At 41.7% G+C, this 26,185-nt stretch overlaps 1 protein-coding gene across 1 annotated transcript; it reads right to left on the bottom strand.

The window, feature by feature from the left end:
* Positions 1-10: 10 nt before the first annotated feature.
* bbox1 (butyrobetaine (gamma), 2-oxoglutarate dioxygenase (gamma-butyrobetaine hydroxylase) 1) lies at positions 11-24,940 on the bottom strand. The gene is made up of 9 exons (XM_047581175.1): positions 24,877-24,940; positions 22,958-23,009; positions 19,602-20,054; positions 17,765-17,879; positions 4,770-4,968; positions 3,957-4,062; positions 3,621-3,817; positions 2,810-2,976; positions 11-1,511 (listed from the first exon to the last, which is right to left on the bottom strand). Exons 3-9 carry the CDS (start codon positions 20,004-20,006, stop codon positions 1,351-1,353), a joined length of 1,350 nt encoding a protein of 449 aa, XP_047437131.1. The 5' UTR covers positions 20,007-20,054; positions 22,958-23,009; positions 24,877-24,940; the 3' UTR covers positions 11-1,350.
* Positions 24,941-26,185: the final 1,245 nt, after the last annotated feature.

The raw sequence follows: 26,185 nt of genomic DNA, 5'->3' as shown, positions 1-26,185 counted from the left end.
AACCGAAAGCTTTAAAGTATTTGAGTATCTTGTAATTACAATGGGAGACCCATAAGCGGCGAGGAGAATCTCAAAGGCACAGCAGAAAACATTCGTTTCTTATAGTGAAGACTGAGAACATCGTGGGATTGGCTGGTTTCCCTGTCACACAGAAATAGGAAAAGGTCTCTGACACCGTCAGTGTCTCCTCTTCTGTCTAAGACACTCAGTAAATCTTCAAGAAGGGGATAATAACGGAACAAACGGAAACATAATCTTTGTGGAAGAAAATAACACAGTAAGAAGAACAATATGCAAACTATTCTTTCTTTCTTTGAATTAATGATTGATAGTAACTTCGCTTCCACAGATGAAAATGCTTCTTTCTTACAGTAACAGCAGCGCATCACAAAAGATTACGAACCCTGGTTTTGGATGTGATTTTTCACACATCCCGTAGTTACGCCACAACATTAGAACCACTGACGGGAGAAGTAAATGACATAGACTCATGTCTACTCCATATCTGTAGAAAGTGCTTAAAGTTAATCAATTCTCGTCTTAAGTACGTTGAGGAGTTTCCAAAGCAAAACAATAATCTTAACATCTTATTTATAGAATATGTATGTATACTTGAGCCCTTCAATGCACCATTTTTTTTTTTTTATAGCAACAGTAAACTGTATTTTGCCACTAATGCCAAGCGTAGAGGTAAAGATTGTAGCAGAGCTACTGAACTGCAGCTTAAGACAAATTAAAATATAAACTGCACCTCTACATGATGAGGAGGAAGTCGAGGACAACACATTATTTGTAAGCGCAGGGTTTAACGGTAGAGGTAGAGGCACAGGAAGTGAGACGATAATAACATCAATTACATTGTGAAATCACCACGTGTTCACCAACTATGGTCAGCTATAAACAAACACTGAACACAGTTATTAGCGTAGAAACCAGTGAGTCGTTTCTTTAAACAGCCTGGATGTCTCTCTTTTTTTTTTTTAAATATTCAACCAGAGAACGGGGAATTATAAACTAATAAGCTTAGAAAACGTATAAAAAAAACACATTATCTCAATCGTAATGTGGTGTACTCGGGAAAATATATAAAATGTCATATTCCATTCATAAAAGTTTGACACATTTAAATTTAAAAGGGTTTTTTCTTTTTCTTCAACGTTGCATTGATGTGTTGCACTATGTGTGAAGAGTTCGTCATCATGTAAACTTTTTTTTTTTTTTTAAATATATTCTAAATCATTTACACGGTTGATTTTTTTTTACAGAGTCAGAGTCTCAGCTCTTGACCTGTTGTCCTTAATGATAATATCTTTGCACTCTGCCCTGGGGTCATGTCGGACTTCACGCGCGTCACACGTCGTCGCCGACGGCCCTGCGGAGGATCCGGAGACGGGACATGACCTCGTCCCAGTCCAGGTACGCCCCCTCCAGGTGCCTCAGCGCCTCTGGCCTGCTGACGTAGCTCCTCCGACCGTGAAGGAGACGCCAGTTATCAAAGGTCACAATGTCACCTGAAACAGAACCACGCCTAAAAATCAGGAAGTCTTGAGGTGTGTTTCATTTATCCTAGATTCATCAACATCTCATTGTGCTTCAAACCTAATTTTGTAAGTTTCCAAAACTGACCAAGAGTAAATAACTTCATTCTGGTATAGAAATAAAAACATAAAACTTGTGTCTAATGAGCTTTTCCTTAAAGATTAACATTATTTATTTATTTTTATTTTTTTTATTTTAGAGACTTTATCCAGTATAACTTGTTTTATTTTATGAGATGTTTTATAGTTTAAAAGTAAAGAAAAGTACTTAAAATTATTTTGATGAGAATTTTTTATTGGGTTTATTATATATTGAGTGAAATATACCCGACATTAGTGACGGTGTTAGTATTTATAATGTTAGTGTTCTAGGGTTAAATAAAGTCTGAAAACGTAAAAAAGAAAAAAGGTAAAGCGTAATGTTGCTGATATTCTGGTCTGGTGGCTCTGTTTGGAGTTTGGTGAAAACCTGTGAGGTCTGACTGAAATGTTTGGGCGGGTTGAAGAGTCATATGCAGACTTCTACTTCTAAGTTCTTGAACAAACAGTGCTTTCACTAACATTTCTTGCGGCCATATCAGCTAACACTAGCTCGATTTCTGTCCAATAAAAAGATGATACTATCACCTATATTGTGATAATGTAACATCAAGGCCAGATATTAAACATTTACCATGGAAGTATACAGGGACTTGCAGACAGCCCTCAAGTGGCCATTTGAGGAACTACAGTTTCCAGGTTTTGTTTTCTCCCCATGTTTGAGTGTTGATGCTGGATCTGGAGCTGGCGTTAACACTGTTGTCTTCTGACATGGTCGTACAGAGAGGTTTGTTTATGCTCACTAAACCTTAAGAGCCTTAAGACGTCCCTCAAGGACGGGACGTCAGGATGGATGCTTTCTGAGGAGGAGGCTGGAGCTGCTGAAACGCCGTCTCCCTACTAATACCACCGTCCTGCTGCACTTCAACGTCCTTAATCTCGCGTTTGATATCGTTATTTCATCTCTGTCACTTGATGCTGCTGACTCTTTGCAGCGCAGGGATTATTTTGAGAGGCTTAAACCAGACTCGGGTAATTTGATTCGGTCGACGGTGACGGAGATGATGCCGATGTCTCCCACGTCATTGTGACCTTGATTGTGACGAGGATGTTGTTGTGGAGCCCTGCACCAGTTCCTGTTCTGTTTAGACAGGTCAGACTGTAGACTGACATATTTACCGTCTTCCTCTGGTCTCTCTTATACGAGAGGTTTTCGAGAGGTGCACATTTACCTGGCTCCATCCTGTAGGTGACCACATTCTCTGGCCGGGTCAGGATGTCCACGTAGGCCTTCAGTGCTCTGTAGAACGGCTGAACCTGATGCAGCGGGAGGTCCAGCACCGAGTCTCTGGTGGCGTTGTTGTAGTTTATCCTCACAACTCGGCCCTCTGTATCGACGCTGCTCAGAGAAGAAGACGGTTACAGTTAATGAATCAATAAAACAAAAAATAATCTGGATTTTTCACATAAAACACAGCAAACAAACTTAAAAATGGAGGGGGCTTCTTCAACTGTCTGATTTTGTCCAACTAAAAGTTCAAACCATAGATTTTATGACTCAGTGCATCAAGTGATGAGATGATTTGAGGCTTTTTTTTGTTACATAGCTTGATGCAAAATCTATTCGGATAAATTTCACATTGGTTGGACAATTTATGCATCATGATGCCTCTTAAACATTGATTAAACATCAACTTTTCAAGAGATTCATCATTATTTTTTACCTACATGCCCAAAGGAGTGTTGATAAAAGAACATCAGACAACAATGCGTCTACTGAGCGTCTGATTCCAGTGATTTTATTCTGCCTGAGGCTTTTCTTTGTGATTTTGGAGGTCACGCCTCGTAAAGGCGGCTGTAATAACTCTCAACAGTAGATGGCAGTGTCCCATTTCAAATCACAAGTCTGCACACGCTCCGACTCACACTGGTGAGATGTTCCACTGCATCATTTCCTTGGTCTTTACAGGCTCTAATCCGTCATAGACAGTAAAACGCGGCCTCGTGCGGTTTAAAGCGACCCGAGGCTCCGTCCCCACTCACTCGATGATGCGGTTCTTGGACTGCAGCATGAAGTCGCAGTAGTCCGTGCCGGTGTCGGTGAAGTCCACGCGCAGCGAGCTGAGCGTCTGGAAGGCCTCCGGGTCTTCTCTCCGCAGCTGCTCGGCCATGTGGAAGCCGTCCACCACCTCGCTCTCCCCTCCTTTCATAGCCTGGTTGATGCAGTGGAGGAACTGCACCTACGACAGCCCAACACACGCCCCGTTGTTTACCAACTCTGACAGCGTACAAGCCACACGATTACAGTCGTTCGTAGGTGGCATCTGTTTAGCGCAGTTTAATCCGCTAAACAAAGCACACAAGTCAGATTGTACTCACTCCAGGTGTGAAGTGTAACGCTGGGTAGTCTGTGTGCAGGCTGAGCTTCCCTGAGGTGTAGGCTACATTGTTAGCCATGGGTTTGTCCTGGACCTGCCACGTGTGCCTGGGGACAGAGATTACATTCGTTAATAAACTCCCCTTTAATTATTTAACTTTGGCTTTCGGAAGATCAGAAACGACAATTAGGCCGCGCGGAGAAAAGGATGAGATGAGATGAACTTTGCCGGGATCCCTTGAGGGGAAAGAGGGCAGCTTCACAGGACTGCTTAGACTGTCGCCTCTTAAGGAGATACTTCATTGAGATGCAGCGGGAGTCGAGTTGCGCGGCTCGTTTCGGATGATGCCTGGCTCGTAAAAAAAAAAAAAAAAGCGGCCTAGCTTCTCAGATGGCAGGCCTCCGGCTTTAGTCTGCAGGCTCTGTACTCGCAGCAGTGTGAGCTCATCCGCTGGCACTGGAAAAGGTTTACGCTCCAAACCTCTGTTCTGACTGAGCACACCAGGTAATTCCTCGGGCCTGAAAAAGCTGGAATGCTTTTAGCTTGTTTTTCCCGTGTCTGTCCTCGGGTAATCAGCCCAGCAATAAGTCAGAGTGATGAACTGTGGTGAGGCAGACACTAGCTAAGCTCCTCCACGGAACCAAAAACGATTCAAGGGTGCAGATAATTGACCGGTGCACATATTTGATCGAAATATCCACAGGCTGACGGGGTAATAAAATACATCACAGAAAACTCAACAGGATTTAGCGGAGATTGTTGATTGAGATTGATTGCGGCGGCCTCAGAAGGGAGGAACAACACCGACTCTCACCCGTAAAACGTCAGCCGCAGGTAGCCGATCCTCTCGGCCAGTCGGGCCACGTGGCCTCGCTCCGCAGGCGCCCCCTTCAGGAAGACGATGCCGACGCGACGCAGCGCGTAAAGCCAGGCGAGCGCGGCCTTGTCGTCATGGAGGACTTCCTGGTAGTCGGCGGTGGGAATGTGCAGCTTGGAGTCCCAGTAATAATGCTCTGAAAAGAGAAAGAGGATGAGGAAGAACTGTCACTTCATCATAGAGAAGATTAACATCAACACATTTGGTTCCTTTTTGGAATTTAAACCTCGTCCTGTGATGCACGAACATTTTGTGGAAACAACTGTAAAAAAACAGTACGTCTTCATTCCCTCCCTCCAAACTTTTTAACGCGCCGTAAATAAAACTCTTAACAGAAGGCACCGGCAGGCTTTTGTGCAGGAATTAATGAGAGCCGGCCGCAGACGGACCCCATTTAGAATTCCCAAACACACCTTTCAAGAAACACACCTACACCACCACATACATTTTTTATCTTGTAATCTTGCCCGGCTTGTAATAACGGACAAGAAACAGCCAGGTGTGCGGCAGCGGTGCTCTGCAGAGCGTGTCCGTTCCCTCACGCTTTCCATCAGCGCACACCTGACCTCTGGTGCTCTTGGGTTAAGAGAAATCGTGTATGAACACACCCTCGTCGTATCAGGCCCGACGCGACACGTAGCCGCAGTTCTAACTCACACCAGCAGCGTGAAAGATTCAGTTTGTTCTGTTGCGGAAAAAAAAAAAAGAAGAAGCGATTCATTTGTAAGTCTAATATACTGCCCCCCTGCTTTTTAGAGCCCATTAAATCTACAAAAGCGGCCTCTACATGTGATAGTCTGCACACTTGAAGATGAATAGCAAGCTGAGAAAAAAAAAAAAAAAAAAAAAAAAAATCTGCATGTCTCCATCAGACAGACAGAAGTGGAAAAAATCCTCCCACTGCTCTCCACCCAGCTGGCTCGGCTCGTTTTTCCATGCAGCCTCTCTCCAGTGACTTCCAAAGAAACAGCTGCTAAGTACATTTGCGAGACGAAGAGGAGGAGGAGGAGGAGGCGGAGGAGGGATGAATTGAGGAGACTGTGTACCTGTCAGATTTTTGTGGCTCTTCCTTGTGTCTCTTTTCAGAGTCCACCAACTTCTAAACAACTTTCCAAACGACTGCCTCTCAAGCGTGTTACAAGGCTAAAGCGTGCAGGAGATGGACGCGCTGCGCAAGCTGGTTGAGCTTCATGCATAATTCATCATCATCTAAAGTGTCTAAAACGATAAAGGAAATCGTGCCCGTTCACTCCGAAGGCCATAATGAGTTGGCGACGCAACAAAGAGGCAGTTACAACATCGTTTGGAGGCAGCGGTCATCATGACTCGCAGACCTCCCTCCGGGCTGTTGTCACAAACAATCAGTTCCCGGCTGCCCAATTCGAAGGGTCAACGCACGGCTGCTTGTTAAAACTTGTCAAGAGGGCCGACAAAGACAGAGAATGGGAAACTGGGGCAAAGGCCAAGCCTGAGTGTTACAATTACTCTCGTGAAACTGGACCTGGATGTGTTGTACAGGCGCCGCGCTGTTTCAGCTCTGCAGTTACGTGTGTCGCCCGTGACAAAGAGGCCACGGCGTCGGCCACAGCGCGCATATACATCAGCTGTGCGGCCCTGGCTGCAGTTCAGCCCGGATCTCATTCTGCAAACTTTTCACGCCCGCCGACATCAAGATATATGGAGGGTTCACGGGGCGGCTGCCGCACTCGAAAAAAAGATGAGAATTTCGCATGAATATCAGCCGTGTGATCGTGTAATCGGCGCCTCCCATTAGCTTGTCTCTAACTGGGGGAGGCCAATCACAAATCTTAGATGTGAAGGCTGGTTTTCAGTCAGTCGCTTGTTCACACTCGGTGTGAATTAAAAAAAACAAATAAGGGCTGTTCCACAGAACTGCTGCAGATGCACGCCCTGTCAAGTTCTGAACAATAAAGCATACATACTTACAACTCCACGTAATGACAGGGAAGTTTGTTGCACTCTTTGTTATACTGCAAGTTTCATTAACTTTATTTAGAAGCCTATTAATTGTTTTAAATTGAATCTATACTAAAGAAAGATTTAATAAAATAGTCCAGTTACATAACACATCATAATAAAAGCTATATATATATATATATATATATATAAATATAAAACTCCACCCTGCCCAATCGATACCTTCACTTCTGACACTGAGTCAGATTTTTTTTGATGATATTTTTCTCTTTAAACCAAAGCTGCCATAATCAATATTTCTGTATTAACTCTGGATCAAATCACTACATGTGTAATAAAACCCCAAATCATAAACCCACAGAGAAGTTTCACTCACACTTCTATGTTTACTGAACCTTTTAGCCTCTTTTAACTTATTGCTCCCGTTTTATGCTTGCTTACAACTTGCCATCGTTTGCCATCTTGTTGCTTGGCTTTCAGAAGAAATGGGACGATGTTTTCAGCACCAAACTATACCATTTATGGTAGACTTTAGACTGTAGACTTTTCGTACTTATTATAGGGTAAACAAGCATACCTACTACCACTTGTGCTTATTCATAGTGGTACGTATGTATACATCTTTCTAAGGTACATACTTTTACTATTTTTGGACACATATTTTGTACTACTGTTGTGTAGCCTGTGCTGCTGTATCACTGCACATTTGCCCACTGCAGGATAAATTTAATTAGGAATCTTATTACACCTTAAACTTGCACTCACTGCAGGACTTAAAAATAAAAGTGTTACATGTACTACAGGATACTATTTAAATCATAGTGGCAGATCGGTGAGCACTGAATGCAGCACCCAGTCATCTCATGTGGAAATAGATATGAAGAGACGGCTGAGCAACAATTATTGGATTTCTATGGATCCACACTCCAGTCCAGGAGGTGGCAGTAATGCCGCTGATGAATGGTTTGCCAACTAACAATTTAACTGAAATAAGAAAAAGCACAAGAAGAAGAAGAAGCCACACAGAAACAGATGAACATGCAAAATTTTCATTGCACCAAGTACAGTATATATAGACCAATCATCTTTTTCTGTGACGTGGCAATTTTTCATTATTACTATAGGCCAGTTGGGGGCAGTAATGGGCATTTAAGCTGGTTCGCTGACTGCCATCGGAAACAAAAAGAAGAAGAAGAATCAGCGATCAGTGATTTTGTGATATTGAATAGTGAGTAAAAAGTTGAACTTGAATGCTAAACAAGTGTGGATGATGAAATGGTTGAGAATACTAAGTTGGCACCATGTCTATAACCGTCTTGTATGCTAGCTAGCATTAGCCTCAAGAGCTAGACCGCTTCACAACACTGTCAGCTGCTTCATGTACATGTAAATGTATTTCTCTAAGTAACTATTGTGAAGGTACTGATGTAAAGATCCAGTTTTTAATTCCTAAATGCTAAATCTCAATGTTTGGACCTGACTTAACTGTCCGTTGTGTTGGGTCTGAGCCCAGCATTGACGGTTGGAGGAGACCAAAATCAGAACTAAAAAGGAAAAAAGGTGAATATTGAGTGTTTCTTCGTAACTGCTCAATGTAGAAGGAGTGACTTTCAACGAACAAGTTCAGAAATAAAAGTAAATTGAACTACACAATGTAGGCTTTCATGTCTTGTAGAAAACCCAGACTAGACCCAGGAGGTCCAAAGCAAACGGAGCCCAACAGACACAAATTCAACACAAATTTTCCTTGTGGAAAATTCTCTGCATCCACATATCCGAGGAGAAATCAACATGAATCCCTGCTGCATATTTTCCAGCTGCGGTTAACGGAGATGCAATGTCATAATTAGCATGTTTGTTTGTTTGTTTGTTATTTATGGCTGCATGCAGGGGGGGAAAAAATAAGCGTCAAACTAAGAGAAGCATGAGTTGTTCTGCTGTGTGCTCATTTGTGTAAAATCTGTGGTTTTCCCAGACCATGCTCGAAGTGACACCCCTGACAGCCTGACAAGATAGTATATGTCCCGTCCCCCCCTCCTCAGTAGTGGTCTGCTACAGTGGCTTTTCCAGATGAGGAAACCTGAAGCCGTGGCTCCTGTGGCTGTCAGGCGGCTCATGGTAGTTTGGCTCTGCCTTCACTGTGCTCTGTTTAAGCTCAGACGCCTTCCTTCAAAAGCTCTGCCTGAATCACTGCACTCATCCACACGGCTTTTGTTTTGACTTGGTTACATTTTATCGCAGAGCTCGGTTGAGCTCACTGCAACGGTCCGGCTGTGGAATGCAAAGTTTAGAGCCAGATGTGCATCGACGACGTTCTCGGAGAGAAAAAGGCTTTACAAATCCGATCTGAGCCGTTGTTTATGCAGGGGACAGATTTTTGAAGATTTAACTGAAATTTAATTTTGTTCACAAAAAAACACATTCTTCATTCATTTTTATTTCACTTAAGTGAAGCCAGCAGTGGATTATACAAGCCTACTCGTTACAACTTGGCACTTGTTTCGAGCTCTTACACTACACTATAACTCAAAGTAATAATGTATGTCTAAGTCCTCTACAGTTTATTTACTCTACAGATCAAGAGCTTACAGAAACATATGAAATTAAGTCTTTTTATATCTTAGACGAGCAGGTACGATTAGGCAATCAGCAGTAAAATGCTACTTATACATTAAAACAGCAGGAATAATATTTGATAAAAAACACGAGTGGTAGTGTTAAAAATGTATTTTTTCATTAACATTATTGCTTTGCACTGGTTTGGATTAGCCAAGTCAAAGTCCTGATCTTAATCCAATAGAAATGTTACGGATAGACACAAAGTAAACAGTTAAGGTGAGAAAATCCACCCACATCTCAGACCTGAATGTGTCCCAGCCGCTGTAGACGACTGATCAGGAGTTACCTGAGATGTTTAGTTGCTGTTGTTACTACACAAGTTCCTGAAAACAAGGGTTCGCCTGTTGCTGCACCTGACAAAAACATGTACAAACAAATCTTTTCCTTGACACAAAATCATAATATTTCTGTTTTGTTTGTTTGATTAGGGCCTGTTTATCTACTGTCAGGAAAACCGCTGAAGTTTTGAGTCACTTTTCTGCAGAAAAATCTGCAAATTCTTGGACGTATGAATAGAGGCAGCTGTAGCAACACACATCTCCAAAATGCTTGTGTGTTTAATGGAGCTGCTACTTGTTTCAACGAGCAAATAGGACATTTTTGGTAACTTGCTTTTATTAGCATTTATATGAAACAATTTCCTGAAACAAACCATCATTTACTTTAACTGTCTATCTGAGACCTTTCACACTGAACAATACTTTTCTCGTAGGAAAATAATGAGACTGTGTCTGCAGGCTTTTATAAATGTGAAATATTGCGGTATAATCCCAATTTTACCAAGCCCGTTAATGTCCAGACATCTAAAATAATTAATAAACTGTGTTCCCAGACATATTTCCGTCAACAATTACAATGCACGTTTCTGTTTTCATAGCGTACATAGCGTACATAACGTACGTGTCTGTGGAGCTGGAAAAATGAACTGCCCTCCCTCCACTACTCCAACAAACACACCTTTATTTATGAAACAGACCTGGATGAGAGCGTCCCCTCCTCTGCAATGGAAGAGACAGTGCGAACAGTGTTTTCTCCCTGGAAAGCTGCAGCCCTTCCACGCGCTAATCCCAATTTAACTCTTTCTCCATCTTCAAGTTCCCAAAATGCGCCTAAACCTACTGGTGCTGTGTCAAAAGACATCATTTTTGGCAGCTCACCCTCAGTGCTTTTAGTGTTATTTGAAGAGCCAAGCAGGACAGCTGCCTTGCCAACAAAATGAGAAGTCTAATCATTATAATCATTAAGCCTCCCGTGTAGACTAAGCAGATGTAGAGGTGTTGAAAGAGATGGTGAAGAAAAGGGATTTAAACTAAATACAGCTAATCCACAAAGGAATTACAGGTCGACATTGTGAGAAGAAAAAAAATGGATCCAGGTGATTTTTTTTTGAAAAGGGACTAATTTCAAGATTTCCTGAATGAGACAATATGTGGAGGATTTTGGTCAAAGTCACAGTGGCTAAAAACCGTCGAGTATCCATCACAGCACATCGAATAGAGGAAATTGTGACAAATTTTTGTTTGTCGTGATGCAGGTTTACGGCATAGATTCCTCAGATTCCTTTCAGGTCGATAACACAGCACGTACACGTGACTGGGAGCACGTGTTTGGAAAGTGGGTTTGTAAGTTGTAAATGGTGTGTGAAGGGACGGTCGAGTTTGGAAGAACGTACAAGTTTTTCCACTGATGTACCTCCGCTGCTGCGTTTCCAGAGGCCCTTCTGTCAACTGACGACCAGGGACACAGTCGACTAAATTCAGACCAGATGGCCGAAGGGGGGAAAACACCAGGCAAATCAGCTGCTACTTGGATAAGTTCTGAAATCAGTCAGCGGACCTAATGAAGAAAAGTCAAACCAGGTCTGTTTAAAAGAGCCATGAGTCAAGAAGTTTAGCATAAGTGTCCAACTCAAATTGAATAGTAATTGATGTAAAATGTAGGTATTCAAAGCAAGGAATGAGGTCAGTAGAGGAAATGTCAAAACCGCAAACCACACAGCAAAGGGAACCATAACAAAAGGAACTAGAAATGTAAGCAGGAAATTTAAAAAAATAAATAAATATTTAAATAAAAAAAGGCTGGATATAAATAAAGAAGAACATTTTTAAAGTAAAACTAACTTTACATAAGACCCAGAGACGCATCTTTAAGCCGACTAAGATATAACCATTTTCAGGTCGTCTCCAGTCCTCATTCTGTCTCTTCTCCGCGACTACACAGAACGATGATGTGTGAATCACTCTGTTTACACAACACCCGCTGTCTGCAAAGGCAGATGTGTCGACACATGTGCATGCGGTCTTACAGTTCTGTCTGCACATGGACATCCTGGAGAAGAGTAACAGAACTTCTGAATGGCTAGCCAGGTGCGGAAATCTTAATCTGAGATGTACGCAAGACAAGAGGCACTTAAAAATAATCAAAATGCCTGCTCAAAGGTTGAAGCTGTGAATCTGTGTGAAACGAAGCAACAAATGTCATGATCGCCGGCCCTATAACTCATTTATGTCTTTTTTTGGTCGTCAAGATAGAAAAGCATTACACGTGTCGAGCCTTGTAGAGTTAATCTCTGCGTTTCATCACAGTGCATTAACAAGTACAGCCACTATATTACACACTGCTGGAGAATATTTTCCACTTTGTATCCAGGGCGTGTCTGGTCTTTGTCAGACTTTTTGACAGTAGAAAACGCTTCATGTTTTCATCCGCAAAGAGCGACCGGGGATGTTTTTGTGAAGCCAGAGGACAATACAATAGGGACAGCGGTTACAGCTGTTGCACCTTTAGTGTCGTCAGTGTTTTTTGTCAACCACTATACGAATGAAACGTCCAAGAATCAGTCTAACATACTCCTCTCTGTGTATTATTTCTAATTATTATTTTTAATGTAGTGCTTACTTTTATAGGTAGGTGAGTAAAGACTGGAGAAAGAGTCACAGGTCTTAAAAGATACATATCAATGAGGGAAAAAAATCTAAATTTTAACAAAGTGAAGCAAAGACGAAAGAATAAAATAATCACGAATACAAGCAGGAGGACCAATGAACATATTGCAACAATTCAATGTTCTGCTGGGAAATGTTTGGACCTGGCCTTCGTGTGGATGTTACTTAGCCATGTAGCACCCACCTAGACCAGACCAGACACCCCCACCCCATTGCAATGACCCTCCCTGATGGTAGCAGCCATCTCCGGCAGGATGCAGCCTGACACAGACACACACACAAAAACAGTTTAGGAACAAACCTGGTGTTGACCTGGCCTCCAAATTCACTAGATCCCAAACTGATCAAGTATCTGTGGGATGCACTGGAACAAGCCTGATCCACGGAGGCCCCTCCTCTCAACCCATAGGTTGTTGGTTGTAAGGCTGTCCAGTTGTGCAGATGTGTTACTTATCAGTGTATGATTCAACTCTTTTCTGCTTTTAGTTTTAAAAACGTAAAATAAGAAACTGGATTTAAAAAAAGACCAAAAGTTTTTCAAGTCAAACAAGCAGTCAAGCATTGTTGACCCCTTAAAAGCACATATAATATGAAAGGGAGGTGGACACAAGGAGGCCAGGTCGTAGTACTTACTTCTATTAGCACGTCCTGAGCAGTTATTCTAACTGATCACAGCAAATGACTCTACTTACTACAGAAAATGACATGCCATTACGGCTCACTGAGGGTGAGCAATTCAGGCAGTTAACTGAACCGGGAAGAGGACTGACTACAAAAACTCTGTGTGAAGTGTTAGGGTAAGTGTGAGGAAAAAGCTGTGAGCTGATCTCTGGGCGCATTTCTACCTTCTGAAATATCTATTTAATCAGTTTTACATCTGTCACTTGAAGACCGGTGATGGGAGAATGGTCATGATCCCCTCCTCGCCTAAATAAACACGACAAGCGCAAAATGGGAGGCCCGAGACGATGACATGGTTCAAATATTGAAAGCATCTGGCAAGCGTTGGGTAAATCGCTGACAGATTTATTGGTGAGAGAAAGTGCCTGTGCAGATAAGGGTGTGAGTGACACAAGCTTTTGGTGTTGCAGAGAGCAATTCGACATCTGAACTCTCCTTCAAGTGACGTGAAAAGGTTCAAAGTGCCAGCAAGAAAATGGCTAGTACGTGTGCAAGAAAAAAAGGAGTTTCATAAAAAAAAAATCTAAAATAAAATCTCCATGCTGGTCACATAGTATGTGACTAATATTTAACTAAAGATTTCAACTGCTGAGTGGCCTTTCTCTTCAGATTAGACCAGTGGTGTCAAACCCATTTTAGTTTGGGGGCCTCATTCATCCCAATTTAATCTAAAGAAGACCGGACCAGCGAGATAACAGAATAATAACCTATTAGTTAGGACAACACCAGAATTTTCCCATTTGTTTTAGTGCAAAGAAGAACAAGTAAATAAGGAGAGTGTTTACATTTAATGAACTAAATAAATCTCCTAAAAGTAAGTGCAATTTGGGCACATTGCTGTCTGCTTTTTAGTCCCGACTCTCACTTCTGTTCTCTTACTCAAACAGTGGATAAATTACAGATGGTAGTTATTTTCATTAAAAATTGCAGTCATTTGTAACTGTGGCCAGATAAGACCCTGTGGTGGTCGTCTTCTTGCCCGCAGGCTGCATGGTTAACACCTGTGCATTAGACTAAAGCCAGACGTATGATATCTACAATGCTGTTTGTACACGTTGCACATGCAGACTTTCTTTGACCAGACTTGTATTAAACTGTCGAACTGTCCCCAAATACACCCATGCTTTCAAATCTTATTGTTACTTCAATGACATATTTGTCCTCTTCGGGGAAGTTGAGCGATCAAACAAGCGAGGCAAAGCAATCTACAGAGTCAAGCAACTTCTGGAGCTTAAAGGAAAAAATAATAATGCTTTAGCCAATGATCTCCTCATGCAATTTTTTATATATAAATATATATATATATATATATATATTCAGTCTCATTTCCACAAGGATGAGGTGAATGAACAGTTTCCAACAACCACTGTCCTAAAACAGTCGGCAAAGCTACCACAAGCATACATACTGTACTTACATAATGCACAAATGTGGTAGAAATCCATTTGAGATGGAAAAGACAGTAAAAAAATTAACTGTACAGTAAGAAAATATTTCTACGACCTCCCCCGGTTTCCGAAACCAGGCGGCTGGAGTTCCTGGTTACGTGTATCTGCAGGCTCAGGGATTTCTTGGTTCCCAAGGAAGGAAATACCGACAACAGCGAGTTTGTATTTGGTAAGAACATGCAGCTCTTTCCTTGACCCTCACTCTAAATCAGTTTTCCATATGGCAGAGACAGATGGGGGTCTGAACGGGACATTCACAGTTGTACAGACGTCAGCCTTTTCGACAGTCTACCGACTTACACTGTTTCACGAGCAGCTCTGTCCAGAGTACATGTGTAAGGACGATAAATGACACTCGAAGAATACGTTGTCCATCAGAGTTATTTAAAAGTATTGTGAACAGTCGGCAAATGGTGAAAAATTGTTTATTAATTGACTGAACAAAACTTCATGAATTTAAAACTTTCCTAGAAAGTTTAGATTATATTCAAATAGTTTTTTCTTAACACTTTAGATTCTCTTCTAGTAGATCTAGTAAACGTCCTCCGATAGAGCTGTGTCCACGTCTCCTTCAACTAATGGCTGCTGCTTAACTGCACTGTTGTTTGAGATGCTCCATGGAAACGGTAAAAGCAGAAGAAGAAAAAAAAACAAACTTGTAACAGCAGAAGGAACAGAACAGGCTGAATAATAACCCCGCAGCGGCAATTATCATATTGACCTCTTTGTCCCGTGTGCAATACACTTTCACTGTTGAGATCGCTTAAACAGGCCGACCCGGGCCTGTAAAAATCCAGCGCCACTACATGAAAAAGAAAGACGAATAGCCCGACTGTGGACCTTGCTTCGGTGAGTTAACGTCACTGAGGAGGAAGGAGTGAGAGCATGAGTGAAATCCTCAGAGGGGAACGCGGCGCATCATCCATCTTTTTAAGAATACAGACCTTTCCCTGTATTTTTCGGCGCGAGGAATTTCAGACTGGCGCTCAGGAGGAAATAATTAAACCCAGGGAGCGTGTGCACGCACCTCATCTCGCATTGTGTTTTGGTGCATGAGCTTAGCAGCGTCTTCCAGGAGTGCTCGTGGCTCTGAGAGGCTTAAAACAAAACAAAGAACTAATAAACTACAAAATGACTGCCTGTAAATTGGTAAGTGCGGGATCTGTTTGCACTTTAACATGAATGGAGGATTTCTGCAGCACGCACACACACACACACTGTTAATCAGTCTAGGACCGAGCAGGAGCCGCTCAGCCCTGCGGGTCCTTCAGGACCACGTGTGTGTGTGTACACAAACCGACTTCAGTCCATCCCCCGCTCCACTGAAGGGCTGCTGCTACCTTGTTCCACAGCTGAACTTTCTCTCCTACTGTCTGTCCGACTGTAAAGTGTATTGGGGCATCGTAAATGTACTGTAAAAGAACTTCTCTTCCAGTCTTCAGAAAAACCTCCTTCCCGAACAACCCGCTCACGTTACCAAGAAAGAAACGTGTGGAAAGATGAGTTTAGATCAAGGGAAAGGTTGGCAGAGAAACTACACTCATTTTCGTTTCAACAAAGCTGCAGCTTAATTGTGTATCACTGGACAAGCATTTTGTCTACGGCCACTGGATTCCTGCTGCTGCCAAACGTTAAATGACGCCCATTATGCCGTCCATTACATTTCTGTCCATACATATGTTTCCACTTTAGACTGCCACTTGACAATTTTGCCACTTAACAGGAGAATTAATAATGTGTAAACACACCTGATTTTGGAAAATATAGCTCAAGAGAAGTGATGATGGTAAGAATAACAAGAGACAGAAAATAAACCAGGACAAAACCGTGACATTTCACTCATGTCAGGAAAAATTCATTTCAGCTGGATAAGACTGAAACTCCTACTTCATCAATCGACAACAGGGATGGGCCAGCAACATGTATGTGCACAGTGGAATAAAACAGGACGGTAAATGTCAGAAAATTACATAATGACACTTTTCAGTCAGTGTGGTAAGACTAGAAGCAAGAAATTATGGAGAATGGAATACTTAATAGTTTTTTTGACATTTATTTTTTTTTAGTTTGTGTTGGTATTTTGATGTTAATGGCAACGATTTTTGCTCAAAGTGAAACACGAACGTATTCACAGCATGAAAAGCCGCTTTGCCATTTATGTACACGCAAGTAATGCCTTCCGCTTGGCAAGCTGACAAAGTGCCGTTCGTTCCCAGATAGAGCTTTGAAACTGCCGTTATTTATGACAGTGTTTGTTCATCCTGTTAATTGTGAGACAGCTGCATTGTGATTTATGGCCTCCTTTGAAAATAATCTCCTTTGCCATTACATCAGCAACAATTAGGAAGTAATCATTATTTTCAGACCAGAGTGGCCCAATCTTTCAAACCCAGCATTTGGGAGGAGATGAGCACATTCTACTTTTCTCAGCCACGTCACAAACTGTAAGTTCCCTATAAAAAAAAAACAAGGTGTGTGGACGTGTGAAACATACGTACTCCATCATTACACATGCAGAATAAACAAAAGCGATCTCCTAACAACCGTGTCATAAATCCTACATTCATTAATCCAGGCATACATGCCTTTGTTCCTCAATAGTGGAAGAGTAACTACATATTTATGTGTAAACAAGGAGAAAGTAATGTTATCATAGCTACGCCTGCACAAAATCAAAGCTTTCTGTCGACACGTTACCGCTGCAAAACTGAACATCTCAAGCCAGGAGTTAAAGAAACGGACCAAATTGAAATCGCAGAACTACTGGCAAAGAAGTTTGACTGTGACTTCAATCCACCGCAGAGACGACAGCAAACGGCCAGCTGGTGCATATACGTTCTGCATGAAAAGAAATAACTCTTCCGAGAAATAGGAAGAGGTGCCGTTAGCTGGGAGGTTAGACCAGAGATGGTCTCCTGGATCGTACTGAAAATTTCGTCTACTTTTTATTAAATCGAGATGATCCTGTTGTTGAGAAAATATTCTTCAGATAAGAAGAATATATAAAAACGGGACAAGATTTGCGTTTTTCTTTTTCCACATGCCGAATTGCCCAAAAGGCGGGCAACAGGCATCTGACAAGCGGCAATGACGTGGGACACACTGGAAAAAATTACAGCTGCAGAAGCTCGCCAGACAAAAGACAAAGCTACATTTTACAAACACATGTGTAGAGCAGAGCCTTGACAGTGCCCCATAGGAAAACACCAAGTAGAGGATGACGCCCCAATGTCAACTCATTCCAAGTAATTCTAAAATACAGAGTTAGAACTTCTATGAAATGTACAAATCCCAGACTCACCATTGAGGAAAAGCTCTTCTTGCATTGCTTGCCTGGAGGCAGGGGAGAAACAGCGCTTCTTAAGCCACTCAGCGTCAAACACACTGATGTGCTGGTCGGGCCACACGACAGAAACCTGTGGAGAGATAAAAGGTTACTGATCCAAGGTGGGCGCAGTTTTTCAAACTCTCTGAATGTTTTCATGCAAAAGGCCATCAACTGAAAGTTCACCATCCCTACTTCAAATGAACAGCACGCTTCAAACCTATTTAGGATGCAGTCAAATATTAACTGGGTATTCTGCTTTTTAAATAATATATGAATTTGAATGTCAGACAAAAAAAGATTGGTCTGCCCCCTGAAGCTTTGAAGGTGTTCTTTTGATCCATAAAAACCGAGAAAGAAACACATTTAAATAAATCTAACGTTTCACATGTTCAAAGTTCTTTTGTTCACCGTACGACCTTTAGGCCAGTTCAACCATCTAATCAACACTTTTGTGTTTTTCTACAGCCGGAGGCGAGCATTGGAGTCACTGATGTAGTAATCTGTTTATTGCTGTGGGTAATCTATCCCACTTCAGAGGCTGAATCCTCTCAAGGACACAGCTCACAGGGGTGTTTCAGGAGGCTGAACCTGCACCTCCCGCCAAAATGAGATAATCTAACTTCACTGACTCCACAGTTTATCACAAAGCAGATGTATTCAAACAGTGAGCAAAGTGTAAATGCTGTTCTTCACAACACAGTTAAGCCTAAAGAGCTGTTTTGTTTGAGAAAATGTAATCTATCTCTTCCTTGTATAGACGGGCGATCCTTCCAGCGGAGGCTGACTTTCTTTCTTTTTTTTTTTTTAATCTTGATAACCACCAGCCGTTCTTTGATGCGTTCTAGTTTGTTCCACCATAGGCTCCCCCATTATCGCGAGCTGCTGAAGGCTACACCACCACTACAGTAGCTACCCGCCTCTTCAGTTCCGGCAAACAAACCCTAATTACATCTCGAGTAAAAAAAAATATATAAAGATACACAATATCATTTGATCTCATTCAATTCTGTGAGAAGATGCGTCCAAAATTTTGACAGGTACTTGTGGCCATATATCTACACAACCTACAAAATATTCTTAAACCTGCATAAATCATAACATTTAGTGTATTTGTGCTTGAAAAATAGTGTAACCATTAACAAGCGATTATCTAAACAGTAGTAGCAAATACAGAAACAGTCTTAGCAGCAACTTTATTATTTGACAGTAATGAGACAAACATTATCTTAGTCCCTTTGACTTTTTTTTTTTTTTAAACTTAGATAGCAAACTATTTCAACTCAAAGTGTCTTTTAGGGAAAGACAATATTTTACTTAGATAATGGGGCAACACTGCTACACTATTTTCCAAGAACTAAAAGCAGCATAAGAAGTCAGGTGGCCAAACTGAAAAATGAAAATTTAAGTTTACACAAGATTACCCATAAGTACCAGCAGGCCTTAAAGTCGAACCAGGATATCGGCTCTATAAAATGTACCGGAGGTTTACACAGCCAGTTTAGGTAATTTAAACATTTATCGCCCATGCTGTGTGTGAGGTTATTTTCGGGGACAATCCCTTGAGTCTAGAACAGTTAATTGTGGACAACTGGTGCAGCCGGGGACAAAAGCCGTGTCCCCAATTAGAAAAACATGGATTTGTAGGTCAAAGGTAAATGTTAGGGTTTTTTTAAGGTCAGGGCTAGTTAGGAAAGGTCTGTGGTAGGGTTAGAGTAATTGTTCAGGAAATTAGTGTGTGCCTATGCAAATTCCCCGAAAGTAGCCTGTGTGTGTCATCGTTTCCAAAGTCACATATTGGCAGCAGCCCCACCTTGTTGTCGTTGGTGACCTCCACAACATCCACTCCTGTGTGGATATCAAGATCAGACAGCAGGAGCGTCCGAGCCTGAGCAGACTGCAGAGTACACAGCGGACACTGGCAGTTGTCTCTCAGCCAGGTGAAGGGGTACAGACTGTGACCTCCATCCTCCCACTCCACCTCCATTAGCCGTTCCTCATCCAGAGCCCGGACGTGCCTCACCGAGTGGCAAGCCACAGGGAGGGAGGCTGACCCCAGCGTGTGCTGCCCTCGAAGCTGCACTGGAGTCAGACGATAGGAGAGCGGAGCTGCAGCTGGACCTGCTCTACGACAAGCCCTCAGAGCCTGGCAGGCCACGGCAGAGGTGCTCCTCTGCAGGGCAGGCAGGGCAAGACGTGCAAATGTACTCATCCACATGTCTGAATGGTTTCCTTCAGGCAACTTTATTTCCAGAACAGAATCACTCTGCAGGAAAAAAAAGAAGGGACAACTGTAAATCGTCTACTTAAAGCCTTCAGTTTAAAATTTGGCAAGTTACCAACATTGAGTCGCTACCAAAAGAAACTTACTTACCAAACTATCGACAAATAACTAAAGGCACACACACACTTAAACTGTGTAATGCATGAGAGGAAGGTACACCGACTAAGTAATATCTATTTAACTCTTCATTTAAGATTTAAAATCATGCAGTACTAGGTTTTGAGTACTTTGGAAACAACACATAATCTTTTTCAGGCGCCTCTGGGACAGATCGCTGTGCCAACAAAAGGTATTATCTAAGCTTGGTCTGCTGACCGTGTCTTGGTAAGATCTGAGCAATGCTGCACAGCAAAACAGCAATGCAATCCTAGGAAACATTACAAACTTTACTGCGGTCCAAGATACTGTTATTGAGCCGCTGCTGACCTGACACATTAGTAGTCACAAAGTACGTAAAACGGACTTAGACTTGCACAGACTTTAATGATCTACAAGGGAAATTAATTGGTCAAAGTAGCTTAGTTGTCACAGAAAGATGAGCTGTTACACAGCTGAATAGAGTAAGGGATAAAAGAAGTTCTGGAGCGTTCACTAAGTCAGCGGAGTTGAATCAGTCTGCTGGAAAATGAGATCCCCTGTCCCACTAATGTTTGGTATATTGGATGGGCTGGGTTTATCCAGTGTCTTCCTGTCCCTCACTGACACAAACAAATCCAACTCTCTACCAAGGACATGTCCAGCCTTCCGGAACAATTTGTTGATCCTACTGATGTCTTTTTTACTGGTACTACCTCCCCAACAAACCAAAGAAAAGTACAGGGCTCTCGCTACAAGAGACTGGTAGAAAGACTCTAGTAACTCACTGCACACATTGAAAGACCTGAGCTTCCTGAGAAAGTAGAGTCTACTCAGGCCTGTTGTCCCTCCAGTCCAATCTGTTGTTCATGTGGACTCCCAGGTACTTGTAGCTGTCCACTATTTCCACCTCCAGGCCCTGGATGGTGATGGGCTCCACTGGTGTCTTACTCCTCCTGAAGTCAATGACCAGCTCCTTGGTCTTGACCATGTTCAGGAGTAGGTGGTTAGCCTGGGACCACTCCACAAAGTCCACAATCAGTGTCCTACACTCCACCTCCTGTCCATCTCTGATACACCCTAGCACTGCAGAGTCATCAGAGAACTTCTGCAGGTGGAAGGACCCAGAGCTGTATCGGAAATCAGAGGTGTAAAGAATAAACAGAAATGTAGATAGGACAATCCCCTGTGGTGCCACTACATTACATTACTGACAACAGCATCTGACAGTGGAGGAGCCAGCACTCATCAGAAAGAGCTGAATTGTGTTAAAAGCACTGGAGAAATCAAATGGTGATCCACTCACCATCCAAGTGAGAGTGAGCTTTTTGCAGCATTTAGATTACAGGATCATCCACACCAACATGAGACCGACACACAAACTGAAGAGGGTCCGAGACAGGGTCCACCAGGGGACTCAGCTCAGCCAGGACAAGTCTCTCCAGGACCTTCATGACGTGTGAAGTCAGTGCAACCGGTCTGAAGTTGTTGAGGCCAGATGGGATGGGCTTCCACAGCACCAGATTCCTTTCCAAATTCCAAATAAACAGGTAGTGCAGGATGCCAGTCAGCTGTGAAGCGCAGGTCTTCACGACCTGGGGGTTTACATGGTCTGGACCTACTGACTTGCCTTGCTTGACTTTTTTTGTGTTCTCACCTGGAACACACACTGAATATTTTCTCAGATGATGGATTGTTTAATTGCTGAATAATCCCTGTCACGGTTTCAGCGCAAGTCATCAAATATATATAAGTATTTTTTTTATGTGTGTCTGTGTGTGACCACGGTATACAAAACACAAAGCAACGCAGCATCATACCATATGTATGGCCCAATTTGTCCAGCAGACATTTGGAGCAGGAAAATGAACAGCCAACGCAGCAGGAAAATGAACAGCCAACATTAACGATAGCTCTGTCCTATTAAGCAGCACTGGAAGCCACGGCATAGAGCCAACATGGAATACAACCTCATAATATTATTAATAACACCTGTGGTTTTGTGTCTGCTATGATGAGTCAACATGGCTAGTGTGAAAAATACGTATCACATTAGGACAAATTACGCTGGGTCAGACACATAGGACACAAAACCGATGGAAAATTAGGTCTGGACAAAAACACCTGTCATCATTTTCAAAGCTTAAAGTGATCAAATGTTTTGTTTTTTGGCTTAACAAAAGTCTCTCAAACGCTAATGTTAACACAAAGATAAGCGGCAAACTATCTTAATGAGACATAGGTTCATTTATCAAATCAGGTTTGTGTGGAAAAGACTTTCTGCACATTTCCTCCAGTGCAGATGTTAAAGAGCAGTCCAAGCTATTATTCAGTTTTTGCTTGAAAAACAATCAAATTATCTTAGTGAGTCACTAATTCATTGATAGATGCAGCTTTGATGAAGTGCAACCCTGCAGCCCTGAAAGTGTTTACTGTGGCTACACTTTTAAAAGCAAAGATTGTTTCTGTGTTTGTTTGCACATGTCAATATACCAGCAAACACAGATTGCTGTTTACTCAGCGCACGACCTGAATGCACTAATGACGAATCCACTCGTTTTAAAAAAACAAACTAAAAGTCTCTCTCCTTGGAGCAGTTGACTTCTGGTCAGCAGATGCTAACAACACGTTTAGCCGGGTATGATGAGCTAACCCGGCTGTTAGCACGCTAGTCAACGTAAACGCACCGGCTCTTCCGGGGTGGCTACGTCCCAACACCAGGTTTAAAGCTCAGCAGATAAATGACAGGTGTATTAAAGTGGTTTTTAAAGAAAAAACAGCAAACCCCCAGGGTCACTGTGAAGCGTTACCTGTGATACTTCCCGGTCCCACGAGCGCGGCGTCAACACAAACGTCGTCTGTCTGGTCGGGAGAGAAAGTGGGTGAAAGGTCGAAACAGACTGTGGCACGATGACATAATCACTGAGTGCGTGTAAACTTTGCTCTACTTTCCATTCCCGGCCAATGAAACTGTAATCCCAGTTGATAACACAGTCGATATGTTTTCATAATAAACTACTGTGATAGGCACAGTAGCCACACTTATTTTACTCATCGTTTTGTTTTGGTATCTGTTAAGTCTAAAACTAAACACAAAAACTCTGGATTTTGCCTTATACTAACAGCAGCATGAATCATTTGTAAATTAGCACAAGGAACTGAATACAACAGAGCAAACAGTATTAAAAACATTAACATGGGATTAAAAAAAAGACAAAGTTATTAGGATTTATTCTTTTGGAGACAAAAGGTTGTAGCAGCATTCAGACCAAAATTGGTGGATGATGGGACAGACTCCAGTAGTAAGAGTTGCATTGAAATGCTTGCACTTCAAATGGTAACATCACCCCTGTTACACAACACAACAGTATGAGTATATCTGTACTTTCCTCATGTAGTTTATATCATAGAGACACAAGACACACCTCCATATTTCATTTCTGAAAAGTTCAGGCATAGTTAATGAACCTTAACCTTATTTAAAATATCTAGCTCATGAATACCTTACTTACGTCATTAATACTCTTTATGTAAACAATGTAAAATAATCCACTTGCTTGAAGGCAGTCAAACACTGCTGCTAGGCAACCACTGGTATCTACAACAGTTAGCAAGCTAACAAGCAAGTAAAAAAGGCATAACGAGAACAAGAGGTCACTGAAAATCAGTATTCATTATAAAACAGCAACAAAAACTCTAGATGACTAGTCTATAGTATACTAATTACATTTATTGAGTATGTTTAGAACTGCTGGCATCTACAAGCCACTGAGACTAACAGTTAGCAAGCTAACAAACTTAATGTAGAAAATGCTAAGATGTAATGAAAGGAAGAGGTCAGTGGAAATAAGTGGAATTTTTTTTCTAACATATTACTTTTTAAAAATGCAATTTCTGTAAAAGTCAGTAACTTGTACTCACACATACACTGTGAATACCACATGAAGAAGCACTGAAGAGGAATTTACTCATAAAAACAACAGCACTGCACCATTTGAAGGCAGAATTAATATGACTTTATTTAACATAGCATCCATATTTGTTTGTCTTTCAGGCTACTGAAAGGTGCATATCCAGAAGCTTTTGGGAAAGTCCAACCTACACAAATCCCAGCATGGCTGGTTCAGTTGGAAACTACTGATTATTATGCCACAATATGTCATCCAATTCAAGGCAATCTATCCAAGGGCTGTCATGATATTTACTCCTGGCACAAAGGAAAATGTAATACAATCATCAACATGCACTGCATGTGGTTTTATTTTCTGGGGAGGAAGAATGTCAGTACAAAGTTGTTTGAGAATCTATTCATTAACTTTATACGATTATATTTCGGTCTGGACAAAAGTGATGGAACAACGCACCATCCCTGAAGCCATGCCGCCAGTGACTTCATGTCTGCAAAGATATTACATAAATTCTAAGCTAAGTATTTCTCTTCACCCTGGAGGAAACATTGCTGTATGAGCTGCAGTACAGCAACATTCCCTGATTCTAAAATTTGCTTGTTTTCTTTGCTACAAAGGACAATCAAATCAAAATCTGTTTAGATTTTAGACTCTTGATTGGAATAAAATAAGAAATTTGAGAACACCAAATTGGACTTTAGAAGATAATGTGCATACTTGTACTTTACATTTGACAAATTAAAGACTAAATGATTGCTCGTATGATCAAGAAAAATCATCAGCACTTTAATCAGGAAAAGAAACATAGGCTTCAGTCATACCTCTTTTTTTAGTTCCTATGCCCTTGGTAGAGTCAGGGAGTTGTGACCAGTGCCAGCAGACGCACAGTGTCCTTATACTAAGTCACACCTGCAAATATCTTCAAATTTTCAAATGGGTTTCAAAGGTTGCGAATGATAATTACAGCTCAGTCACCTTTGCAACTCCAAAGCATACGTGTCAATTCACAACAAGAGTGAAGTTGTTAGTTATATCATGTAATGGACTTTGTGTTCTTCATTCAAGCATGATGTGAATGCATTGATGTACATTAACCAGTGCATCCATTTTAACCCTTCAAAAACACAAATTTTGGACAACTGTAACTATTAAGTAAACTTTTATAGGTGTCATAATTTCACTGACTTAGATTTTATAAATAAACCAGACAGAGTTAAAAGTGTAAACAATGTTCTCTATACAATACGAGGTATATTAACATACAGTCTGTCCACTAAAGGGATACAACTGCTCTACTGTACATACTAATGCATGAATGCTCGTTCATCTACATTGTGCCAATAATCTATAACTGTCAAAAGCATGACTTTCCTTCTGTTATGGGGGCGTACCAAGCTAAAGGTTTATAGGCTGTGTGCCCGTTGCATATCATATGCCCTTTATGTGTCCTTCCTTTGAGTGTAATCAGAGAGCTCAAAGTATCTACAAGTATGACTGTACTTTGCAGTGTTACATAATCTACAGTCGTTGGCACTTTTCACTTCAGAACAGACATTTTGTTTTAATTCTTTGGCTCAAAGCTTCAAACTGTTTACAGAACCTTTAAAGCGACCTTAAAATGCTCAAGTGCAACAAAAAGCTGTTGTTTTCCACAGGCAGGAGCAGAACGCGGGGACAAACAAGTTGTTTGTAGAGCCCACTGCTCCACTTAAAACCTCACCTACACCACATCCTTACATCTTTGGTCCTCATAAATACCAGCAAGCCGTCTCTTCCTTCAAAGCACTTATAATTAGGGTGCCAGTGCCTGTGTGTATAATTCACAGCAGACCTCAGAAGCTTGTAAAGCAAACATAGAGGAGACCTTTATAATTTTAAAGCACGTGGCAATATATGTTATACAAACCCAATTGTTCTAATGCCATTTCCAGAATGCGGGGTCAGCTGAATGCTTCAAAGTCCGGGGAGCTTTTTAATGAAGCTCAGTGGGATACCCAGCGATGTAAGGTATGACCTCACTTTTACATCATTAACTACGAAATGTAAACAACAACACTGACATGAATGAACAACTCATCTCAGGCTGCAGTCTTCACCTGCGTTTCTAAGGATTAGCTCATGCAACAAGAC

This window comes from Mugil cephalus, chromosome 3, assembly GCF_022458985.1.
Source record: "Mugil cephalus isolate CIBA_MC_2020 chromosome 3, CIBA_Mcephalus_1.1, whole genome shotgun sequence".
In the NCBI taxonomy this organism is placed as follows: Eukaryota; Metazoa; Chordata; class Actinopteri; order Mugiliformes; family Mugilidae; genus Mugil; species Mugil cephalus.
Note: the sequence above shows the minus strand (reverse complement) of the source record. Positions and strands in the feature narration are given on the sequence as shown.

Bases quoted from the DNA above. Each gene is read 5' to 3' on its own strand.
- bbox1 (XM_047581175.1), bottom strand. From the start codon at position 20,006: ATGTGGATGAGTACATTTGCACGTCTTGCCCTGCCTGCCCTGCAGAGG. The intron at 17,880-19,601 runs GTGGGGCTGCTG...ATCTCTCCACAG, and splicing joins AGGTCACCAACGACAACAAG to GTTTCTGTCGTGTGGCCCGA. The intron at 4,063-4,769 runs GTGAGAGTCGGT...CTCTGTCCCCAG, and splicing joins CTGCGGCTGACGTTTTACGG to GCACACGTGGCAGGTCCAGG.